This window comes from Leuciscus leuciscus, assembly GCF_965113295.1.
Source record: "Leuciscus leuciscus genome assembly, chromosome: 16".
NCBI classification, from domain to species: Eukaryota; Metazoa; Chordata; class Actinopteri; order Cypriniformes; family Leuciscidae; genus Leuciscus; species Leuciscus leuciscus.
The window spans coordinates 4,526,403-4,550,581 of NC_138740.1; the positions used below are offsets into that span (position 1 = coordinate 4,526,403).

Here is a 24,179-nt window from a genome sequence, read left to right on the forward strand (position 1 = left end):
CACACGAACCTCCTCGCATTGGGAGATATACACCGGCAGCTGGATCAGAGCCTGAGAGGACAGTATTCAGGAATACTCGTTATTATGAGGCACATTCAGAAAAGTGAGTTGTTGATAAGAAGGTCGTCAATTCACGTACACTAGCGTTGTTCAATTTCAGTCAAAATTTATGATCTAATAAAGCAAACCAACAGAGGTTGTTTAGAATAAGTCATTTATTCTCCAATCATCTAAAGAACAGCATGCAAAAGTCAAACCCCTCAAATAAACACAGTTCTCACGGCTTCCCGTATACAGAGACACATTCACAATGAGAGCGATTCGCAGTGCCAATGTGACTGGAAGTCATTGGTGTGTGTTTTCATGTATCATTATTACGCAGTGCCTCAGTGAGCTCCAGCGATTCAGAACGCCTCTTACATGTAAAATCACGGACATTATCCTCCAAATCTCAGATGTATGCTCTCATATCAGAGGCATGACATGAGGGCAGTTTAGCACTATTGAAGGCAAGCTTCTTTATCAGCTGCGAGTCTGAAATCACACTGACCCAAATGAGTTTTCTGCACAAAAAAACAAAAACAAAACTGCAGCAGACTTCAGTTCTAGTCCCACATTAAACGCAGCTCAATGGCTGACACAAGATGCTTTTTGCAGTTATATATTTTGGCAGAGGAGCTTTTATTTAATAAAGCTGAGTGCCTCGGTGTCCTTCAGAAGGAGGTCCCGTCTGTCCACGTGCTGAATTATGATGTCTGACCTGACAGGAATTTTTAAATTCAAAGCTCAGACGCTTCTGCTCAAGGTGCCCTTTCTTAATTCAGCATTGCACAGCCTGAGCCAATTTTTCACAGTTGTTTTTTTGACTCGCCAAATAGACTTAATGTGCACATTTGCGTGTTTGCCCAATGCTCAATTTTCTTAATGAAAAAGGTGTTTTTATGGCAAAACATGCTTATTTTATTAAGAGAAGGAACCATCGGAGGCTTGTTCAAGGCTGATGTAAGATTTTCCTCTTAGCATTGGGTTTGCATGATGATTGGATGGATATGGATCTTATTCATGTCGGTTTCCATGGATATCACTGATGTCCACAGATGGATGTCTCCCCAGGGTACAGTATCTGACCTCCCTACATTTCAGCATTCCCTGAAGACACTGGCTATACGGAGGCCAATTATAGTAAATGGACTCGATTGGGTGCTCTTTACCGTGGGTGCATTACCTAGATTGTTTTATGCGAGTAGTAAGTGGAAGAGAGAGAGAAAGATAAGACTGTTCATGTATATATGGTTCATAAAGGAATAGGTTATACGCTGATTTCACGCAGCCGTTATTTTGAAATCGAAAGCGAGGCTCCGGTGGGAAGAAAACCGGAAGTGTCGCCTTTAATCACAGGAGAGTCGTGAATGCGATGGCGTATTGTTGTGTTTAAAGGGATAGTTCACTTTGAAATTAATTTTTGGTATGTTTTAGCTTACCTCAAGGGCATCCAAGATGTAGGTGTCTTTTTTTCCGCAGTAGTTTCAATTTTGATATTTTTAGGTCAAACCGTTCTTGTCTGTCAGTCATATAATGCAGGTCTATGGTCAGTATCTCAAAACACAAGCACAGAGTCCAAATTAAAACAATTCCCCGTCGTCCAAATTAAACAATTCCCCATCGTAAGTACACATTGATGGCCTAAGACACGAAACGAGCGGTTTGTGTGAGAAAACGAACAGTATTTATATCGTTTTTACCACTTATACACAGCCATGTCCGAGTGATCTGATCTGACGTGTGCGCAGACTGGTGCATAGATATATACACACTAGATGTCGCCTTGTCTACGGCAGTTCATTGGAACGAATGTCTTTAAGGCGACATCTAGTGTATATGTCTATGCACCAGTCTGCGTACACGTCAGATCAGATCACTTCGACATGGCTGCGTATAAGAGGTAAAAACGATATAAATACTGTTCGTTTTCTCACACAAACCGCTCGTTTCGTGTCTTAGGCCATCAATGTGTACTTACGATGGGGAATTGTTTAATTTGGACGATGGGGAATTGTTTTAATTTGGACTCTGTGCTTGTGTTTTGAGATAATGACCATAGACCTGCATTATATGACTAACAGACAAGAACGGTTTGACCTAAAAATATAAAAATTGAAACTACTGCGGAAAAAAAGACACCTACATCTTGGATGCCCTTGAGGTAAGCTAAAACATACCAAAAATTAATTTCAAAGTGAACTATCCCTTTAATGATGTTGTGTCAATTCTAAAACTGTACATACATTTCTTTCATACTTTAGACTATATACAGTGAAATTCATTTATAAATAAAATATTTTTTTTATATATAATTCAGAATGTAAAAAAAGAAGCAGGAATGAACTATATACATATCCTATATTGGATATTAACATCCAATAGTGTAAATCGCGGCAGCAGCTTCAGGTTGGTAGTCCAAGGCATTGTTGTTTATCTCCGGGGTTCTTCCCACCGGAGCCTCACTTTCGATTTCAAAATGGCGGCTGCGTGACATCAGCATATTGCTCACTAAATACTGCAGTAAATACTGTAAACTGCCTAACTATTTAAATAATATTACTGCACGTGTTGTCCAGTTGTATCTTGGAAGTTTAACCCTATAAAGCCTATTTTGAACAACATGATCAAAACTTTACTGAAAAACAGCAGTACTGTTACAAAAATCTCTTTGATTTACATTTAAAAGCGATCAGAATTTCATCTTTTTTGTCCATATATGAGCTTTTTATTCTCCAAATTCTTTTATATCATACTACTGTATATGAGCCATAAAAGCCTGTCAAATACAATGATTCTCAAAAAGAATTGTAAAAAAAATGGTTCAATATTGTTCCACTTGAAAAAAAAAAAAATATCAAGGCTTTACAGGGTTAGTTTTCAAGCAAAACTACCCAACTAAATAAAAACATGGCATTTTTTTTCATGTTTTACTTTTAGCAGTCAGATTACTTTAAAAAAATTTTTTTTTTATACAATTCAGATTACCAAAAACCAAACAAGTTCTGAAGAGATTGCTAGTATACCTGATTATCCAATAAAATAACCTCTGGGGTGCCATGGATTTCCATTTACCCGACAAAACAAATATCTTAACAGCATTTCTGACCTTTCACCCCAATTAATATAGATCATGATGCAGCATACAAAAAAGTGAGTAGGTCAGCTGACGGGGCATTCACACTGACAGTTATTAATGTGCCGGAGAGTCTGTTGGCTTTCGCACCGTATCCAGCTGTATCTGCACTTCATGACATCACAAATGACCCGCCACTCACACACAACTCTCAGTGAAAGGAAATGACTTCAGCATCATGAAAGATTCAATCCCCATCCTCTTAGCACCTCAAGGGTTAGCTGTTTGTATTGCCTGATCAGAAGTGTCCATCATAGTTCCTGTTATACATTTATGAGATTGTGTAAGTGCGTCAGAAACGGAGGTTGCAGATGAAGGAATATATACAATAACACATTCTTTAATTTATCCAAAATCCAACAAGGAAATACTCAGGAGATCAAAGGAATAAGCTATGAACACAACCACGCAAAAACTAAGACAATTAACAGAACGAAGAACTGAAGGCTTAATACACAAGGGAGGCTGATGAACCGAAAAACTGAAACAGGTGCGTAACAAGGTAAACAAAATAGTAACCAAGGAAACTAGTGAATACAGACTAAGGGGGCGTTTACTAGACACTCTTTTCAACGAAAAAATTTATGCGTTTTGGCCGTTCATTTATACCACAATGGCAATTTGGGGGCCTGAAAACTCAAAGTTTCAAAGTTTCAAAGTGCACGTTTTTGAAAATGATACCGTTATCATCTCTGTGTAAACAACAAAAATTAAAATTTGTGAAAACTGTGACGTCATGCGCATAAATATTACGTGTTCAGTCTATAAGCGTGTAGTAGGGCTGTGCAATTAATTGAATTTTGATTTTGATTTCGGCTCCCAACGATCACCAAAATAGTACAATCGAGTAAAAACGATTATTTTGCCATGTTCTGTTTTGCAAGAACACTCTTATTTTGTCTTGTGTTCTGAATGACACGCGCACATCCGCCCCTCCCGAAGCCGTACACTCTCTCCGCTTGAATGTTTAAACTGATAAGACTTAAAAAGAAGTGAAAATTATAAACTTTAGTTACGATGCAATGCTGGCCCGATTGTGCAAGTGACAATTCCGTCATGTCCCGACTCCTAAACGCGAGAGTGTAGTTTCAACGCTCGCCTTGTCCAACCCATTTTGAGAGACAGAGAGAGAGAGAAGACGCGGCGCCGCTGAACATCACACGGTTTGTGAAATTGCGTCTTGGAGAAAGTTTTAAAATGATTGATTTGATTTTATAATCTGTGTGGATTAATTTAGGCGACTCATACAATCTACATGCTAAAGTGAACCAATGTTTGTGGGGGAATTTCCCGCATTATAAGTGGTAGACCTGCGGGAATTATTAAAATACTCATTTAAGTATTATCTGTTATATTATTTATTTTAATAGTTCAAAAAGTACAATCAATGTTCAAATGTAGATTTTTTTAAGAATTGTTGAAAGGTGTCTTTTTAATAAATGCAACACGTTCCCAAAGTCATGTGAAATAATCGTGTTACATAATCGTGATTTCAATCCAAAATAATCATGATTATGATTTTTTCCATAATCGAGCAGCCCTAGCGTGTAGTGTTACTTTACAAAGCGACATCGCCAACTACTGGCCCGGCAGCAGAATGCAGCATTTTTTTTTATTCGTTTTCGCGGATCCGTGTGAGCGGGGATCGATTTGACAACGTTGTCGTCTGTATGTGAAAAACGCAAAGGACAAACTTTTTCGTGTTTAGTACATCGTTGTCGTGTAAACGTACCCTAAAACTTAGCATAACAATTAGTTAGCATGCTAGCCGAAAGGATAAACCCTGCCTCTGTATGTGCCTACTTCACAAAAAAGAAAAGAAAAAAAAAGTATGTGAATGAGTTTGTCTGAGTTTATATTCATAAAACATGTACCCAAATGACCTACTGCTTCCCGCAAGTTTCCAAAGTGTGATTTGATGGACAGGAGTTGTGAATGGCAGTTAAGTAACACAACTGATGCCGTAAATCGCAAGACAATGACAACATGGTGGATACAGTACATCAGGATTTCATTCATACCACACATATGCATACTATATAAAACATACGGATAGCGGATAATCCTTCAGTTTAAATACAAAAAAAAACAATTTAATTCAATTTAAAAGACATGAATTTACATATTTTCATAATTAGTAAGACTACAAAAATGTTGAAAGCAATACTGAAGAAGATGCAGGACATTCTTTCAAACACTGGTCTCCGTTATTTGGGGTTCAGATAAAACTGACTGTCTAAAATAACTGTCTCATAAGACTTAGTCATTCGTAAATCAGACTGTATGTTTTTTTCTTCTTCTTAATTTATGCACCTCCAGTTTAGGCATCATTTCTTATAGCCAACCACAACAGCACTGATTCATCAGCTGACAATGACATAGTTACAGTCAAACGTGTCTAATGAGAGAGGAAAAGAGGTAAAAACGAGTCACAGATCATGACCGCTCACACAGGCACCTTAAAAAAAAGAAAAACACTTAAAGCAACATTTTAAAATACAGTTTCCGTTGGAAACAGCCCTTTAAAAAGTCAACAAAAAGCCATGATGTGCTGACGAAGGCTAACTCAGCGCAGCTCCAAACCCCTGCCCTAAAGAAGACATTAGGCTGCCAAATGTGGATTCCTAGCTTTTTTTTTCCCTCTTAACCCTTCTACCAAAAGCCCAACAGTCACTTAAGACAGAACAGTCTTTCATGTTAAGGCAATTCAAGTCGCACAGCAGACCACCGTATAAAAACTGATCTGAAGATGCAGAATTAAAATTTGATCCCTCTGAAAGTCAAACTACTTCTGGTTCCTGCTTACCTCACTGAAAAATCTCTGTAAACGTCTTATAAAGGCCAGTTTGTTACAAATAACTGAACTGAAGCTATGCTTTTTGACATAGAATTTACACTGGCTAAAGGTCAGTTTACACCTAGGGCCGGTTTCACAAAGCTATTTTAGACCGGTCTATAGTGTTGCCTATCTTAAGTAGGACTACACTGCAATGCATTCTGGGTAAAATAAGACACTTTTCAAAACAAAAAACATGGCGGATCGAGAAAGCGCATTCAACCGCTCAGTGCAGTTTACCCCAGTGGAAAATATGTTTGTTGGAGGAGTATAACAGTTACAAGGACATTTTACTTGGGAAATTTTGCGGAGAATGTAGTAACAAGAAGAAATGTTTAAATTATGAGCCATTTTCCCTTTTCTTTTGGCTGTTTGTAATGTAACTGATTGTTACTGCTGGTTGCCAAGGTAACATAGAGTCTTAGACCTAAGTTAGCCTGAGGTGTCGAATTTTTTTGGTCTAAATTAAGTCAGTCTTTATTTTTGTGAAACAGTCTAACTTGCATTAGACTAGTCTAGGAGCCAATTTTAGACTTGTCTAACACTATAGACCGGTCTAATATAGCTTTGTGAAACCGGCCCAAGACCAACTTTTTTCCCATATCCTCCAACAGCTAAAAGGACGAGTAAAAAACATTTTTATGAAAGAATTCATATAAGGGTGAAAATACTCTTAAGGCCCGTACACACCGGGACGAATATCGGCGCGCGTTATTCGCCAGCGTTTTTCAGCGCGTTTTTTGTGTTCACACCCAAGCGTTTTTCGCTGACGATGAGCCGAGTGAACATGCAAATTCATTCCCTGACATTAGATGGCGCTTAATGTAAAACAGAAATACAATACCACTCCATAACAGTCTATACTCTGCAATACCACTCCATAACAGTTCTCTTTTAACAAGCTTTTTGTAGTCGCTGTCGCGTTTGTCATATAGTTCTTTATTCCGACACCAACGAGACCAGCAGCTCTACATTCATCTTGCCTTGCATCTTCCTCGTCATTTCTTCCCGGCAGTGTCTGTCTATGGGCAGTGTAGACACTACTTGGCGTATATCTTCTTCGCTGTTACGTATGTGTGCTCGGCAAGACCGTTTTGTGTTTGAGCGCCCCCAAGTTGTGTTTTACTGTAACTTCAGAAGCTCCAGACACGTGAGCAAAAGCGGCAATCTCATTGGTCGGATAGTCAAACCAAAAAAACAGACCCGAGGCGTTTAAAAAAAAAATTACGCTTTTACGCGTGCCGTTTTTCGCGTCGGTGTGCACACTCACATTGGCGCCCATTGTTTAGTCACGAGGCGTTAAACGTCGGCGAATATCGCGCGCGAAATTCGTCCCGGTGTGTACGGGCCTTTAGGCGTCATTTTTTACTTGAAATTTAGATTTTTTTTTTTTACATTTTAATCTATTTAAAAAAAATCATCACGTTCTGGAATAAAGGTCTGAGCAACCTTCACATGCATTTTGGTACAATGTGTGGTGGTGAGTTTTGTTTTTTACAAAATTAATTAATAATGAGAACATTATTTTTTCATTATTTACTGAAAATCTTCCCCTTCACGGTAGAGTAGCTCTCATATATAATCTGCACTTCCACATATTCAAAGTTAAGGTTTGAAACGTGAGAACTTATGCTATTTGCCGTCACTGGCGTCAAATCTGATGCGATACCTCTTGACGTGCCATATTTAAATATATGCACTGAATGAGGTTCATCAGCTACAGCAGAATACTGAACTACTATTATGGTGCTATTGTGTCCTTCAGTCACTGGTCACTGTCTAATGTCACTGTATGGAAAAGAGCAGCTTGGCAGTCTGCTAAATTTCTCCTTTTGTGCTCCATTGAGGAAAAAATAGTCATACAGTCATTCATGATGACATGAGGGTGAGTAAAGGATGACCCAATCAATGTTTATTTGAGGTGACTTCTGCAGCATTGAAATATTATAAATGTAAGTATTTAATAGTGTTCATTTTATTGTGTAAAAATAATGCTAATCGCAGGTGAGCTGGTTTGTTGTGTGTACTGTTTGTTGTCTAACTTACCCTACAGTACTCGTTTATGGGTTTCAGGCGTTTCATGGCCACGTCTCTGATGTGGCTTCTCCTGAAGAGAATCTTTCCTGTTAGGAAAATGAAGACGATTATTATAAACACACCCTGCATTCATCAGCATCTTCATTCTCAAATTCATCAGCACTCTTTACAGGGGTTTAAAGGCAAAAGGGAAACTTTTGGGAATGTCCCTTCATGCTTCATGGCCATTTTATCAGATGTTGGAAGACCACAAGCATGAAACTTGCCCAAACAAAGATTGTGGCCCATAAAACAATACCAAGAAATGAACACAAATGAGACTCTTAAGTTTTATGAGTCATTTCCTGCATGTACTGTGGTCCCTTTTTGCTGAATGTAGTAAAAGATTTTTTTAAAGTGAAACATGTGGGAAAACAACTAGGCTATCCCACACAAGGCCCTAGGGTCATAGATCTTTTAGCAATGGCACATTCAGAAGAGCGAGGCTGAAAAACACCTTGGTGTGTGTGATGTGGTGTGTTTGTGTAAATGTGTTGGGTTACTGCCCCGGACCTAGGGTGACCAGACGTCCCGAAAAATTCGGGACAGTCCCGAAATCTAAACTATTGTCCCGAATCCCGAATCTGGCCCTAATTGTCCCGAAAATTATACTAAAGCAAAATCTTGAATAGTTATTGTCTGATAAACATTAAAAACTGTCTGCGGAGGTTGAGGCCGGCGACACACTGGCTGCGTGGCGTGTCCGTTTTTATTTCGGCTCCCCTGTTAACAGGTTAACTCGTCCGTTAGAGCTTGCACACTGCCTGCGTGACACGCGCGTCTCAGGCGCGCCTCGAGCCGCGCGGAAAACGCGTGCATGCTAGAAATAGCACCGACGCCTATTTTTCACGCGACACGCAAGGCAAAATAGAATAGGAAAAGATGTTTTTATGTCATTTTGACATGAAAACATATTCATAAATGACATTTTGATGTTTGAAAGTTTAAGTTTTTACATAAATGCAGATATAAATGTAATATATAGGACGTCGGTGATGTGTAAACTGAATTTGGCAACAATACAGTGAATTACAGTGCAGTTATTTAATATTTTTTAAACAAAAATTATACATTTACAATTGTATATACAATGTAAAATATTTTTTTCCCAAAATAAGTGTTGTAGTATAAACATCAGGGCATCAGTGATGTGTAAACTGAATTTGGCACCAATACAGTGAATTTCAGTTAAGTTATTGAATATTTTTCATAATAAAAATCATCAACATGATACATTTACAATTGTATATAAAATTAAAAATATATATTTTTCCAAAATAAGTGTTGTAGTATAACCATCAGGACAGCTGTGATGTGCGAACTGAATTTGGCAACAATGCAGTGAATTACAGTGCAGTTATTGAATATTTTTCATAAATAATAATCATAAAAATTATGCAAAAAGATATTTATACAAAATAAGTGTTGTAGTATAACCATCAGGACAGCAGTGATGTGTGAACTCATTTTGATGACACTATAGTGTGTGACAGTGAAGTTATTGACTGTTTTCGGGTTTTGCACTTTGCAGACGGTCCCTTCGGATCTGCCTCTCTGCCGCCTGAGCATAGAGATCAATGTATTTTGTCCACTGTGAGGGAAAGCTCGTTTTGAGAAAAAATAGGTTGTAGCTGCTTGTCTACATTACTACGATTAAAAAGAGGTGTTATTTGTGTAGTAACAACGTTTAGCTCACGAGTTATTGACCCGGGAAGTTCGAATCTGTGAATTTATTGCCAACTTTACTCAACTCGGCGCGCTGCGCTCTCTGCTCTGTGTTTGCGCGCTGCGCGTTCTGCTCTGTAGTTAACGGCCCAAATGCTCGAATCATGTGCCGATCGGCGATCACGCACTGGAAAAGCAAAGTCCGCTCAAATAACGTGAAATTTAGAGGTGGATAAACGCATTTTGGAGGTGGGCAAACGCTATTTCCAAATTTTGGGAGGTGCGTAAACGGCGTTTACGTGCGTTTAGCCTCCACTACATCCCTGGATATGTATAACCATAATGTTTAATATTTTGGAGCGCGATGGCGTTTGAATGTATCATATTTTGGAGCGCGCTGTGGGTTTGAGTATCATATTTTGGAGCGCGCTGTGGGTTTTAATGTATCATATTTTGGAGCGCGATTGCGTTTGAAAGGAAAAATGCACCAAACATTAGGCTTTATGTTTTTACTATTATCTCATTTCATATCATCATAACGAATGGAAACATTTGAAGTAACATATGATAATCAATATATTTTTCTCTAGCGTAGTTGTTCTTGAAATCTTTTGGAAGATTTAATTTATTGTTATAATTATTTTATGCAGCACTGCGTAGCCTATGCCTACAAGGCACAACAAACCTGGTGTTCATTATATATTGTTGGAAACATGTGTGTGTGTGTGTGTGTGTATTCTGTGAATTTCTAAATTTTAACCAGAAAAATCTAAAATCTATTCCCAAAATCGTGCAGCCCTATAGTTTCTCTTGATATCAGTATGTTCACAGTTTTTTTTTTTTTTTTTTTTTTTTTAGGGACCAGATGCAACTGAGTCCTGCTGACTTCAACATTCACATGAGTCTCTGTACATGAACATGGTAAAGTGAAAATCAAACACCTTGGAAATTAAAGGTATGTACAATGTTTTTAGGAATGGCACAAAGGTCTCTGTCTTTGGATCATTGTTTTCAATGTGCTCTTTTGTCATTTGTATTTTTGGATTGTGTTGTGCTGTAAATAAATCCAAACAATCTAAAAGCCATTCTTTTTTAAATCTCCTCATTCTTTGTGCAAGGTTGCTCTGAATGACAGGGCCTGATCGCTCCTAATAGGGCAGTTAGGGGAGTTTCTTTGTCTTTCTCAGGTGTTAAAAGCTTACATATTCATGAGATGATCACGCCTTTTCGCATATGGCTTTGTCACACAAAACACGTCTTAGAAATTTTAAATCAATATATTGTCTTATCTGAATGAGCAGTCAGGGTGATTTTCACATAGTTTTGGCGCAAATATTCTAGGCTATGTCATACAATTTTCAAAAGTCTTGTGAAGAAATAATCAGTATGGGTTTCATGGCCTTATTTCAGTGAGAATTTTTTTTTGTATTTTCACAAACCACGCATAAATGTCATTATCTCAAAACTACAAACTTTTACATACATGCTGCTGATATATTATTGTAGCAGAGTTTGTGCTGAAGTGTAATCAGACTTTAGCCATGAAAATGTCACTAGTAACAGAAAAAAACACAAATGTCAGAGCATGTCAGAACACCTCCATGGCCCAGAAAACAGCTCATACCTCAGAGGGTTAAACTACTCTTTATTGTCAGAACATATCATAACAAACACTTGCCAAACTGGTGAACATTTCACAAATCTGAGGTAGAACATTCAAACATTTGTCATTTTTCCTTAACAAAATAAATATTTATTGGACAATTTCTTAGTTTCTGCATACGTGCCAATTTTTTTTGGGGGTAATACATTTTTTCTGACTGTTTGAGTTTTATTAATCTTAACCATTGGTCATCCAGTATCATGCATTTAGATCATGACAACCACAGATGAAACCAGGCATACCCTGTAGCACCTCACTATCATGGCAAAATGTAACTTTATGGTTTCTATGGTATTTGTATGAAAAACAGTAGCCTAAATACATTATTAAATACTGTAATTATATTCCATTAGTCATTCAATACATTGTCTACATTAATAATATAATACAATTCAATATGTATATCCCACATTTCATGGTGAATTTAATATTACTAGGCTAACGTTACAGTAAATCCATGGTAAATGATGGGAATTTGTAGACGGAAAAGCCTTCTGACTGTATCGTTGCGCACAGTGTTTCTCCGGTTTGTCAGCGCTGTTTCATCTGCCTTTAAACTGGTTTAAATCACTGAGACATTTGTGTTCCTCGCTGAACTCAAGCGCTTCTCACTGGATTTCGTGACTGAAACCGATCAGAGTAAACGCATAGATCTGCTCTAGTGAGCTTGCGCTCGCGCTGCCGTTTGGACTTTGAGCCGAGCGGATAAATGGTCCGTGTGGCGCGCGGTTCAAATGAGTTTAGTTCCGCTTTTGGCGCATAAACATTATCGAACATTTATCGAACTCTTGATATCGTTTTATCGAGAAAAATTAAATCGCGATAATTATCGTTATCGTTTTATCGCCCAGCCCTAGGTGCCTGTAAACGCAAACTTTTGAAACCGGATATCAAAGTGCACGTTTTTGAAAAAAGTCTCAGTGTAAACAACAAAAACGCAAATCTCTGAAGATGATGACATCATGCACATGCGTATTACATGTTCAGTCTACAGTGTGTCATCGCCATCTACTGGCCTGGCAGCAGAATACAGCATTTTAGTCGTTTTCGCGGATCCGTGTGAGTGGGGGGCGTTTTGACTATGGTGTCGTCTGTACACGAAAAACTCATAAAAGGAAAAACGTCACCATTTTAAGCATATCGTTGTCGTGTAAATGTACCCTAAGCATGTATGCATTAGCGCTTTTTAAAAATAAATATCTGAACTGAAGCAGCAGCAATGCTTTTTAAAATGGAATTGACACTAGCTAAAAGTCAGTTTACACCTAGATGAATATTCAGGGTTTTTTACAGAGATATGTTCTAATCACTTTTCCATTGCACTGCGAAGAAAACTGGCCAACTGAAAGTTGCATAGTGATTTGGGTACCAGACTGTACCAGAACTGTATTTCTGCTTTTCTATAAGCATCACTTCCTCTCAGAAAGTCTGCATTTCTATTCAGCCTATCTGCCGTTTTAATGCATTGGTCTGAACTGACAAATCAAATGTGAAAATTTGACTGAATTTTTGCGACAAACATTTGTGTCAGTGTGAACAGGCCTTAAATTGTGCATGTGAGAGAGTAGTACAGTGTCTTTTAACTTAACATATTTTGGTTTGACAAGGACACTTGACAATAATAAACCTGATAACTGTCTTTCACAATAGAAACATGCGATGATACAAAAAGGTATCTACACTATCTGATTGACTACAGTATATACTGTTTATGAATATATAATGAGGATACAAAACAGGAACAGTAGGATGAAGATTAACAAATCAGAAACCATAGTAACTAACGAGAACTCATACAGACACTAAATAGAACATAATTGTGGCATATATACAGTATAAATATATATATATATATTTTCCTAGTACTTAGGAATATATATATATATATATATATATTTTCCTAAGTACTAGGAAAATATAAGTATCGGAACGTTAAAACTATTATAATATAGCCTTTTAAATTAAAATGACCTTTTTTTATCCTTCCCCAAATCATCCATGGGGCAGACAGGTTCAGAATAAAGATTGTTTAAATGTGCACTGCAATGAGTGTGTTTACAAAGCTCACAAATGGATGTTGAGTGTGTGTACATGATGCTCAGCTAATTACAGGAGTTTCTGTGTAGATTGGTGACAAAGTGCTGTGTCAGTAAGCCCAGACACTTGTTAAATGGTTGTAAAGAGCTGGTATGTAAGACAACATTCAGGTGCTTGTAGACTGTCTGATTCACAAGCAAACAAACCTTCCAGCCTGCTTAATTACAGCCAGATGTTCATTCTAAACAAATTAACTGTAACATTCTGAACTTGCTGAAAATAGTATTGCTAGTACTGTGGGGGTGAGCGAGGCACAACCTAACGCGGGGCTAGTTGTAACACACATGATGAAACTTAGTGTATTTACTAGTTGCCATATCAACACTACATTGAGAAAAAATTGCGCCAAAAAAAAATAAAAATTGGAAGATATCACTGAAAAAATTATATAACCATAGCAAAACAAAATGTATTACTGACGCAACCGGTCAGTGACGGCAGAGCAGGCTCTGCCAAGGGAAAAATTGTGGAAGAATACACATATTGGATCGCTGTAGGGATCACAACATATGGACCCAGCCTAGCACAGGTTCCACCAGAGCATACAAGTGTTAGGCCTGGCCTCAGACGCTCCGCCACGTCTGATGCCGAAGGGTGTGGAGGAACTCAACAGGGTTCGGCTGAAGAGGAACTCTACTGGAGCAAGAATGGCGCGCGTATCCAGTCCATAGGAGGGGAATGGCACAGCAAGCCGACACTTCAAACCGGGCTTACAGTGAAACTGGCTTCATGTGATGGGAGTCGACGGAAAACAACCGGCTCGACACATAGGCTATTTTTCTAGTGAATATGCTGGTGTCAGCGAGGCACCCTGTGTCAACGCCCAGGAAGGAGCTACACTCTCTCCTTGGAGAGGCTCACTACCCAGGTGGGCACGGTGCACCTTGGGTAAACACACCAAGATGATGGCAATCACTATCCAGTGGGCCATCCTCTGCTTGGAAACAGCCTTCCCTTCTGCAGGTCTCTGTAACAGACAAGAGCTGGTCTGAGGTCCTGAGGCTTTGCATTCTGTCCTGTAATAATCGCAAGGAGCGGAAGGGACAGAGAAAAGCCAGGGCTGGGTCTGCCTCCTCCGGGGCAGCGCTTGCAGGCTCAAAACCTGGTCCCATTTTAAGGGAGAGGTAGGAACCTTGGGCACATATTCAGGCTGGGGTCTCAGGATATCGTGAGAGTTGGCCGACCCGAATTACAGGCACGATTCGTCGACCGAAAAAACGTGCAGGTCTCCTACCTTCTTGATAGAGGCAAGCGAGCAAGAGAACTGTTTCTTTAAAAACAGAATTTTTAACTCAGCTGCGTGCAGTGCCTTGAGGGGAGGTCTTTGAGTGTAGCACCAGAGATAAGTCCCAAGAAGGTATAGAGGGGGTCAGGGGACGACCGCATCCAGAAACGCACGGGTGGAATGACATCTTTTTTTTTTTTTAAAGACGCAAACGCACCCATGTTGCTCTTTCAGGAAATTAAAATCTCTCACCAGTGCCGGAGCACACAGGGGAATGATCGCGGCAACACTGACAGGGATGGTGCAGCCTGTACCAGTGAAGCACTCACTTTCTTCGCCCTTAACCGGCCGTCAGACAAACAAACACAAAAAGGAATGCTGTTAAAACAGCAGTTGAGAGCTCAGAAGGCTTGCGACCACCGCTGCACTCACGCTGTAGAACCACCAGCACCGGGAGAGACTTCCAGAAGAAGCACCGACACACTCACTCGTTGAATGAATCAACACTCTTCAGAGACACCGTCGAAGCGAAAGACAAGTGGTGCGTGCAACCACTTCCGTATTTATACCCGCGCTGCTGGGCGGAGCATGGATGCAAAGCTCGCACGCCAATGTGTGCATTGGCTCGTTTTATCAATATTCGAAGACGACAGGCAACCTAAGAGCGATCCCAATCAGTCGGTACGTCCAACTATGTCGAACGTGACCGAACTGAAAGGGAACTATAACTAAGTACTTATTAGAGATGTACTTAAAGGCCCATTGAAGTGTCTTGAAACGTGCAGTAATATTCAATGTGTTGACACAAGTTCCACTGAAACTCCTAATCTCCTCCATATCGCTTTAAAATACAGCATTCTGTGCAGAATTATGATATGTTCGATATGTTCTCTGGTCTGTGCGACTCTATCATATGATCCGCTCTGTGTGTCGTGTCTCTGGAGCTGCGGTGGTTCGCGTGACACTAACGTGAAACCAGACTTAATTCGCCCCAATGGAAAGCATATTTACACTGCCTGAATCGGTCACTATACCCTATATAGAGCACTATGTGACATTCGCCATGTAGAAAATAGTAAATGTATGAACAAGTGACCGATTTCAGACGCTGCTTCAGCGTCTATTTATAATGTAGGGGGCGGAGCTTCAGATTCTAGAGAGCATTTGATTGGACAGAAAATCAGATGAGTAGCTGAGTGATGTCATCAAAATCATTTATCCATATTGTGGTGTTACAAATTTATGAATCTGTTTATGATCTGCTGATATTATGTCCTTACATAACATAACATGAAAAACGTAGGTAGAGTACATTGAATTTAGCATTTAAGGTTATGATGATGATATCGGCTGTTAAACAAAGTTTCCAGCAAGAGATTCCTGCCAGTCCTGTTTTCTCTATTGTAAGTTAAATGTGTCATTACTGAGACTCTCACCCTTTGTCTTTAATGGCTCTTGGAGCCCCTGTCCCAGTCGTTGAATAATTATGCTGATTGGATTAGGATTGGTAACACTCTAGAGCAGGGGTTCTGGTCCTCGAGGGCCACTTTCCTGCAGAGTTTAGCTCCAACCTTGATCAAACTCACCTGCCTTTAGCTCTCTAGTAAACCTGAAGAGCTTAATTAGCTGGTTCAGGTGTGTTTGATTAGGGTTGGAGCTAAACTCTGCAGGAAAGTGGCCCTCGAGGACCAGGATTGAGAACCCCTGCTCTAGAGTCTAGGGCGGGTTCCTAAACCTGGATACTTCATTTGCATGCTTTGTTTAAGGTCCTCACCCAGGTGCTTTGTCTCCATTTCTAAGCACTGCCCTCTTAACTATAATATAATATAAACTACAATGTACACTGCCTTAGTTAGACTTGATGACTGCAGCTACCGACAGCTGGTGTTCTCAATAAAGAATCCTGCTGAAGATATAACCAAGTCTCCTGGTCTTCGCTTCTGAGTTTCCTACAATACTGACAGAAGTGAGAGACTGTAAGTTTTGAATTCTTGTATCTTCTAAATGTGAATTTCGTCATTGTTTTGGAGCACATTAGCTTATAGATAACAGTAAGACGAACATATTCATACTAAAAGCCAAAAGACTTCTTTTTCTATTTTATGGGGACTTTAATACATTTTACTTAAGTTTAATTGGCTTATATACCAGGGATGGGCAAACACTGTCCTGCAGAATTTAACTCCAACCCTGATAAAACTCACCTGCCTGGAGCTTTCTAGCAGAGATGGACTTATTATCAGGAGATTCTAGGGAAATCTGGGATCATGTGTGCCTTGGTAACCAATCACATTACAGCCTTAACGTCACTGAATTTGGTTCAGAGTTGTGCGACAGTTGATGACTGTTTACGGAAACCATAGAAATGACTGAGAAGTGCCGTAAACTGAATCATACTTGTCGCACAACTGTCTGAGACTTCTCTTATAGAACATACTTTTTTGGGGGGTGTAAACTCTAAAAATAGATAAATTCAAAAGGAATGTTTTTAGCCGATGGGTTGTCGATTCATTAAATGATAAGCTATTTCATCACAAAAGTGGTTTATTCAGCATAGTGAAGCCTCTCTTCCATTCAAAGAGATTGGCCTCTTGTCTCTTTCCTTGCGAAGCGCAGCCTTAGCATGCCTTCAAGTGTCTTTGTTTCTAGTAATCCTGAAGACATTGATTAGCTTGTTCAGGTGTTTGATTAGGGTCGGAGCTAAACTCTGCAGGACAGTTTGCGCGACTCTAAACAGAACACAGAAAATGAAGTATAATAGTACATGGGTGGATCTGAACCTGAACTTTTTATATACAGTGTTATTAATCAACAAAAACAAATAAACATTTGGCTGCCAATTCTTTCACAATGTGAGTAAACTGTAAGTAAGATAAGTTCAATTAAAGAAAGCATACTGTACTTTCAGTATAATAACTATTAAATAGTTAAATATTTCAAAGTGCACTTTATAAACTTAAAAGATAACTAGACGTATATAGCTAGTAAACTAACAGTATACCTATAAGTTCTTTAGTATAGTTTACAGTGTAGTTACAATGGAAAAGAAAAACTTGTAAACTAGTGTCCTCAAAGACTACTGTTACACATTTTAACAAAAAAATGGGCCTATTTAGTCCCAAGAAGTATTGAAGTATTCACTTACAAGAACACTACTAGAACACAGATTTAGGAAAATATACTTGAACTTTACTTAAGTTTACTTAAAATGAACTTGACGACGTATACTTTTATTGTAGGAATCTGCGTACTTTATTTACCGTACGTGTACTTACAGTGTAGTTACCCAAGAAAGTACTGGTCAAATAAGGTAACAACATGGGTTAAGGTTAGGTTTAGGTGTAGGTTCAGCCTCAGGGTTAGTGCCCAGTTATAGTTATAACACAATTGCTATAATAAATACATATTATGTACATGAGGAACAGGAGTGTAAAATAAAGTCCTACCGAAATATTTAGATTATAATGTCAGAATAAACATATATAGATGCACAGTGGCACCAAATATGTCAAATGCCATGCTATCTGCTGGCAGATTCCCTGTTTCCACTAAGTGATCAGTACTTTGTAGCAGACACTGCTGATAACCACACATATGCATAATGAAAAAGGAAATTACACGTTTACATAATTTCCTAAATGACAGCAAGAAGCGGCGAGCAAAGCGATTCCAAGAAACAGCATATAAGATAGAGATCGGTGTATTTCTGTAGTCTATGACTTAACTTGAATGTATGCAAAGGGTCATTCTGCAATGATGTTTACCTGGTAAAAAGGGAATGATTCTGCGCTTTGGATCCTTCTGTCCACCTTCCACAGGGAATTTATCCAGAAGCTCCATCTGGAAAACAATACAGAAAAACATAACATCAATGTGAAAAGACAACACATTTTAGTTCATAGATGAAAAATGTAGGGCAGGACTTGAATGAATCAATTAGGAATTTGACTGGATATTGAGAACAAGTCGTCACTGATTATAATCCATTCAACAAATGGTCATTCCCCCTCCCCGAGTGCTCTACATAGATCTACTGACATAGTGGAACATTTTTATACCCAACACCTCCCTCTGTTAATACTTACGTCCAGAATACCCTGTAACGATCACTTATACAGCTATACGTTATTTTTATTTGCTGGCACCAATTAACATTTTCCTCCCATCTGTAGAGATTTGGTAACAGGCCCTTATTCCAGTCCAAAAGCAGCTGCGGACCAATGAAATCACACCTGTGTCTTTCCAAAGTATGTTAAAGTAGGTCATATGTGCATTTTACACATTCATTCACTAATGACTATAGCAGAGCTTGAATTCATCAGCTGAGCAACGTTTTCCAGCACAACAGTTCTGAAATCCACAAGGCCCAACAATTTACTTATAATGCAATGCCCAACATAAAGCTAACCAGTGTAAAAATATCTGTCATCTTCAACCCAGGCTCATTGGAAATACGTGCCTGTGGTGACATTTCTGCAAAATTATATTACGTTGCTTCTTGCATATCATGCACTATGATAAAAGTTGGGATGCACGAGATATATCGGCCACCATATCGGTATCGGCCGATATATGTTCATTTTTAATGTTATCGTTATCAGCCTGATATGAAAATGTGGCCAATATATTAAAATGTAATGAAAATTTCCTTCAGCTGAGACACTGTTCAACATGATCGTTTTTAATTGCTAGAAATATGATTGGAATCACTTCAAAAAGGAAAATACAGTAAAGTACAACATGTGCAATGCAAGTCTGTCATATAGAATAACTCATAAAATTATACGAACATCATTATAATTGTGCTTGGGACATTGCTTTTAATGATGAGACTTTTGTTTTTGTAATCTTTATAAAAATTATATAAAACTTTGGATTTAGATTTATCGGCTTTAAAATAAAAAGAATTATCGGTATCGGACAAAATTTTCATATCGGTGCATTCCTAGATAAAAGTGTTTTGAGGCCATACCACATTATTGTGCAATAAACATCATGGAAATAGTTTATTCGATAATCTACCCTTGTAATCATAATTTGTGTGAAAAAGACTAAAACTGTATGTATAGGTATGTTATTGAGTTTTACAAAAATCTAGATAGAGGCAAGTTTTTCCAATGAGCCTAAGTTTCACATTTCAGATCACATAATCTTGTTGTGTGATTAATTTTGCTCATAAATATAATGATGACTTATAAAGCATGTGTAATGAGTTGCAAATGGCGGAGGGGAACTGCATGATGTAAGTCTAACTGAACAAATAAAAACAACAGATGTAATGAAAATTGAAAGCTTCACTATTCTTTAGCATACACTTTTGCCGTAGACAGCACTAGAGGAATGCAGTGCACTGACACGTTAAAAAGTTAAACATTAATAGTACCGTAGTTCTCACTCGTGTCTTTTCGAGGACTAATGACGAGGCAAAGAGAGGCTGTCATTCTGCCAGACAAAGCTTTTACTGTTGTTGGCCAATTCATTAAGCGAAGGAACAATGTCTTCTACTGTGACTCAGCACCATCTGAATGACGGCACATTGATAAAACTCTTTATTTTCTCTTTCGCACAGACAAATGAGCTGCATGGGTCCATTACAGAGCTGAGTCTGCCTCTTCTGAGATTTCATTTTATAGCTCCACATAACTGTTTCAAAAATAAAACTCGAAAGCTTCATAATGCAAAGGACTTCGTAGACCAGTGGTCTCCGACACAAGTGTATTAGACTTCAGCAGGCCTGAGAGTCATATAAATGGCTTCGATTTTAATAATGCTATTTTACATTTATAAATTTTACAAACACTACCAGTAAAAAAAATAGGACACATACTTCAATACTATTTTCAACATTTTAGAAAAACAGTAAATTCAATGAAACAAATAAAAGTATGGAAAATATGTAATGTTACAAAGATTGTAAAACAAATCGAAACTATATTTGATATGAAGTAGCTTTTTACATATATTTGCTTAAGCATGGTCTTCATGCTTGTTTAATTAAAGACTTTGAATTAATTCTGGGTTGTGCGAGTTTACTACATTGTGACAGACATGTTGTCTTTAGTATTGTGTCTGTTGTTACAGTATACTGTATAGTTTGCTTGTTCTTTTTAGATATACATTTATGTTTATGCTTGAGTAGTAAGTAGTAGGGGTGGACGATATGGCAAAAATATCACATCACTATTTTTTTTTCCAGGAAAATCAAGATTCACAATTTTATAATGATTTGTTCATGTTGGTTTTACTATTTTGCAAGTGACTGAGAAGTACAGCCAAACTAATTCCCCTGATTTAAAAAATGTAGCCTTACAAGTTAACAAATATAAAAGAAAAAAGAGTGACAGACCATTTAGGCCAAAGTAGGGGTGAGCGAAGATGAAAATCTATATTTTAATATTTTATCCTTGTTATTAAATATAAGAAAAACGATGCACATTACGAATACAATACAATACACAAATGAAATAAACAGTGGTTTATTTTTCCACAATAGGTGTATTTAACAGTAGTATTCAAGTAAGAAATTGAATAAACAGACGTAAAAATAAAACACTACATAGACTTCACTGTATAAATTCTACATACACTGATTCTTATTAAAGCTAATGGAGTTATTCAGTGAAGAGCAGTAAGTGATTTTCTCTTTGTCATTTGTTTTTTTATTAATATTAAAGGCCCACCGAAGTGCCATGAAACACGCAGCATTATTCAATGTGTTAACATAATTTCCACAGCAACAGGAAGACAGGGCGGGGCATATCAATCAGCTCCTCCCCTTTTTAAAGATAGCCAATAGCGTTTAGTTTATATCACAGCTCGGCCAGAGCCGTTGAGCTCGAGTCGGTAAAGCCGCAGTTTCCTCCTAATCTCCATATCACTTTAAAATTCAGCATTCTGTGCAGAATTCAAATGTGTCCGATATGTTTTCTGGTCTGCGCAACTCGCGATATGACTTACATTAGTTTTGGACATTTTCAGTGCATGTGTGTGTGAGGTAAAATGACACAAGCTGTTGTAGCTCCGCCCCCTGTGCCGGGAGCAGCGGCTCATTTGCATTTAAAGGAACAGACACAAAACGGTGCGTTTTTGCTCACCCTCAAAAAGTGACAACTTTAACATGCTATATACAAATATCTGTGGGGTATTTTGAGCTAAAACTTCACATACACACTCTGGGGACATCAGAGACTTATTTTACATCTTGTAAAAAGGCCATTAATTATACCACCCCTTTAAAATCCCCCTGTAGTCAATAATTGTAACCCTTAAAACTCATCTTTCATCACCAAAATGACATATTTAAACAGTTTTTAATAAAAGAACTGCCAGAACTGCAACTGAAAGAATGCACTGTAGCACGATACTACAATATTTCTTCAAAAGCAGATCGAGGAGACATTGAAATCGTTCACGATCAAAAATCCTGATACGGCACACCATTAGTGAGTACTAACAAAGTTAATGCATCATATCTACATGAAGAGGAAAACAGCTTCTTCTAGAAGACTGATACTGTATGTCTGAATTCTTCATCTCACGTGAGTGTACATAATAAAAAATAAAAAATAAATGTATAAAACTCTTTTTTCTTTTGCAATAAATGACTGAGTACACCTTCTGTGTACCCCTGTACATTTCAAATATCATTCCCTTTTGTGACTTAAAAATATGCTGAGTTGAGACGCATCAAGACACGTTTTATGTCAACGATTCCATAAGTCACTAGTTCTTACGCATTGTACGTGGAAGTGCAAATAAAATTTTACAACTACTGCAAAGAGTTTTCAGTTAACCTTGGTTTAAATTTATGAGTATTTTTGACACTTTCATTCCATTCCTCTGATCTTTTTTGTGGAAATAAACAGTGTCTGGATTCTACAAAAGAACTAATGTTATGGTCTACAAAAGAAGGAAAGTCATACAGGTTTGGAACGACAAGAGAGTGGGAAAATAATGACACTGGGTGAACCAACTACTACTAATAATATTTTATTCACTAACCCTGCATACACATTTCCACAAACAAATCATGATTCATCAACAACTTCCATACTAAAATGTAATATAAATTTCCAGGGAAAATGAAAGGAACAACTGAAAACACATACGTAAATATTACAAACTCAGGGTGGCCTTACAGACACACAAGAAAAGAGTAAGAGAAGGTGCATTACAGCTAATCTGGGTCTGTATAAAGGGTGTTTACCGGGGCATTGCTTGAGATTCTTTGAGATTCTCTCAAGCAGAAGAGCTTCTTTAGAAAGCATCCTCTGTTTGCTGAGAGTGATGAACGGCTGAGCATAAAACCCTTATCTGGAAATGGTTTGGACGAGTTATATGCAAATTAATAACCTTGCTCATTTAGAATACTCCAAATTTCATTTACATTAGAACCAGGTTAAGAACAAAATCATGTGCGTACGTACGTTTTGTGAATTAGGCTAATTTATTTTTGAGAAAAGTCCTATGCATATAAATATGAATCATTTGCATAATTATTAGTGAATGAGACCCAGTGTTTTCAATAAAAGACAGTAAATCAGCCCCTCAGAGTAACAGCGGTGGATGTGAGGAACTGAGAAGAGAACAAGTAAAAGCTGCCAAGAACATGACTCCAGTAAATGTTGTTTATAGGAGGAATTGAAATTCCTTTATGATAAATCCATACAAACAGTTCTTCCTCAGCTGAACAAAGAGAAAACCCCTTCCCACAGGACAGGCGTCTTATCCGATGTGAAGAGCAGACATACGTCTCTCTGGAGTTCACATATGCTAATCACATCCATATGTCTGAGAGCCACGCCTGAGCTAGTGTTCAGCAAAACTTGAGCTGTTTGGACAAGTAAGTTGCTGACATACAGAAGAATGTATGTTTATCATGATCTCAAAAACTTGAAATGCTTCAAAATGAGTTTTGAGGGCAAATATAAAATGTGTCTACACGCAAATATCTTTACAAAACTGGTTGGTTGAAATGGTGTCCAGATTGTGCAGAGCTGTAACCTATAAATTTGCAGCTTAAATATACTATAGTTTTGAGTTTGGTTGAACTTTTTGTTCCCAACATGATAACCCTAACTCTATTTGTGGCATTTCGTAATATTTATAACATTATTCTAAAATGTGGGGAAAGTAATAATTAAGAATGTTGTTAGCCTATATGTTGTTATTTAAGTAGTAAGTAAGAAGTAGAAAAGTTGTTATTTCAATAGTAAGCACATGCGCCGTGTAACAAGGACACTGTAAAATAAAGTGAGCCTACGTTTCTTAACACACTTAAGTACACTTTTAAAAAGAGCACTTTTTAATGTCAAATAAAAATTTTACTTTACAGACCCTTTTAAAACATAATCCTTTGTCATGCTTCAAAATCCACTTATTTTGATGTGTTTTTTAATTTTAAAGGGGTGGTATAATGCACTTTTCACAAGATGTAAAATAA

The 24,179-nt window shown here is 37.9% G+C and overlaps 1 protein-coding gene across 2 annotated transcripts in view; it reads right to left on the reverse strand.

The window, feature by feature from the left end:
• sh3pxd2b (SH3 and PX domains 2B) overlaps positions 1-24,179 on the reverse strand; it is a 53,964-nt gene that overhangs the window by 14,915 nt on the left and 14,870 nt on the right. For both annotated transcript variants that reach the window (XM_082141258.1, XM_082141257.1), the window contains exons 3-5: positions 18,502-18,577; positions 8,058-8,134; positions 1-51 (exon numbers count right to left, since the gene is read on the reverse strand). The exon at positions 1-51 is cut by the window's left edge and continues 41 nt beyond it. In XM_082141258.1, coding sequence (XP_081997384.1) covers positions 1-51; positions 8,058-8,134; positions 18,502-18,577 — 204 coding nt within the window. The remainder of the gene's footprint in view (positions 52-8,057; positions 8,135-18,501; positions 18,578-24,179) is intronic.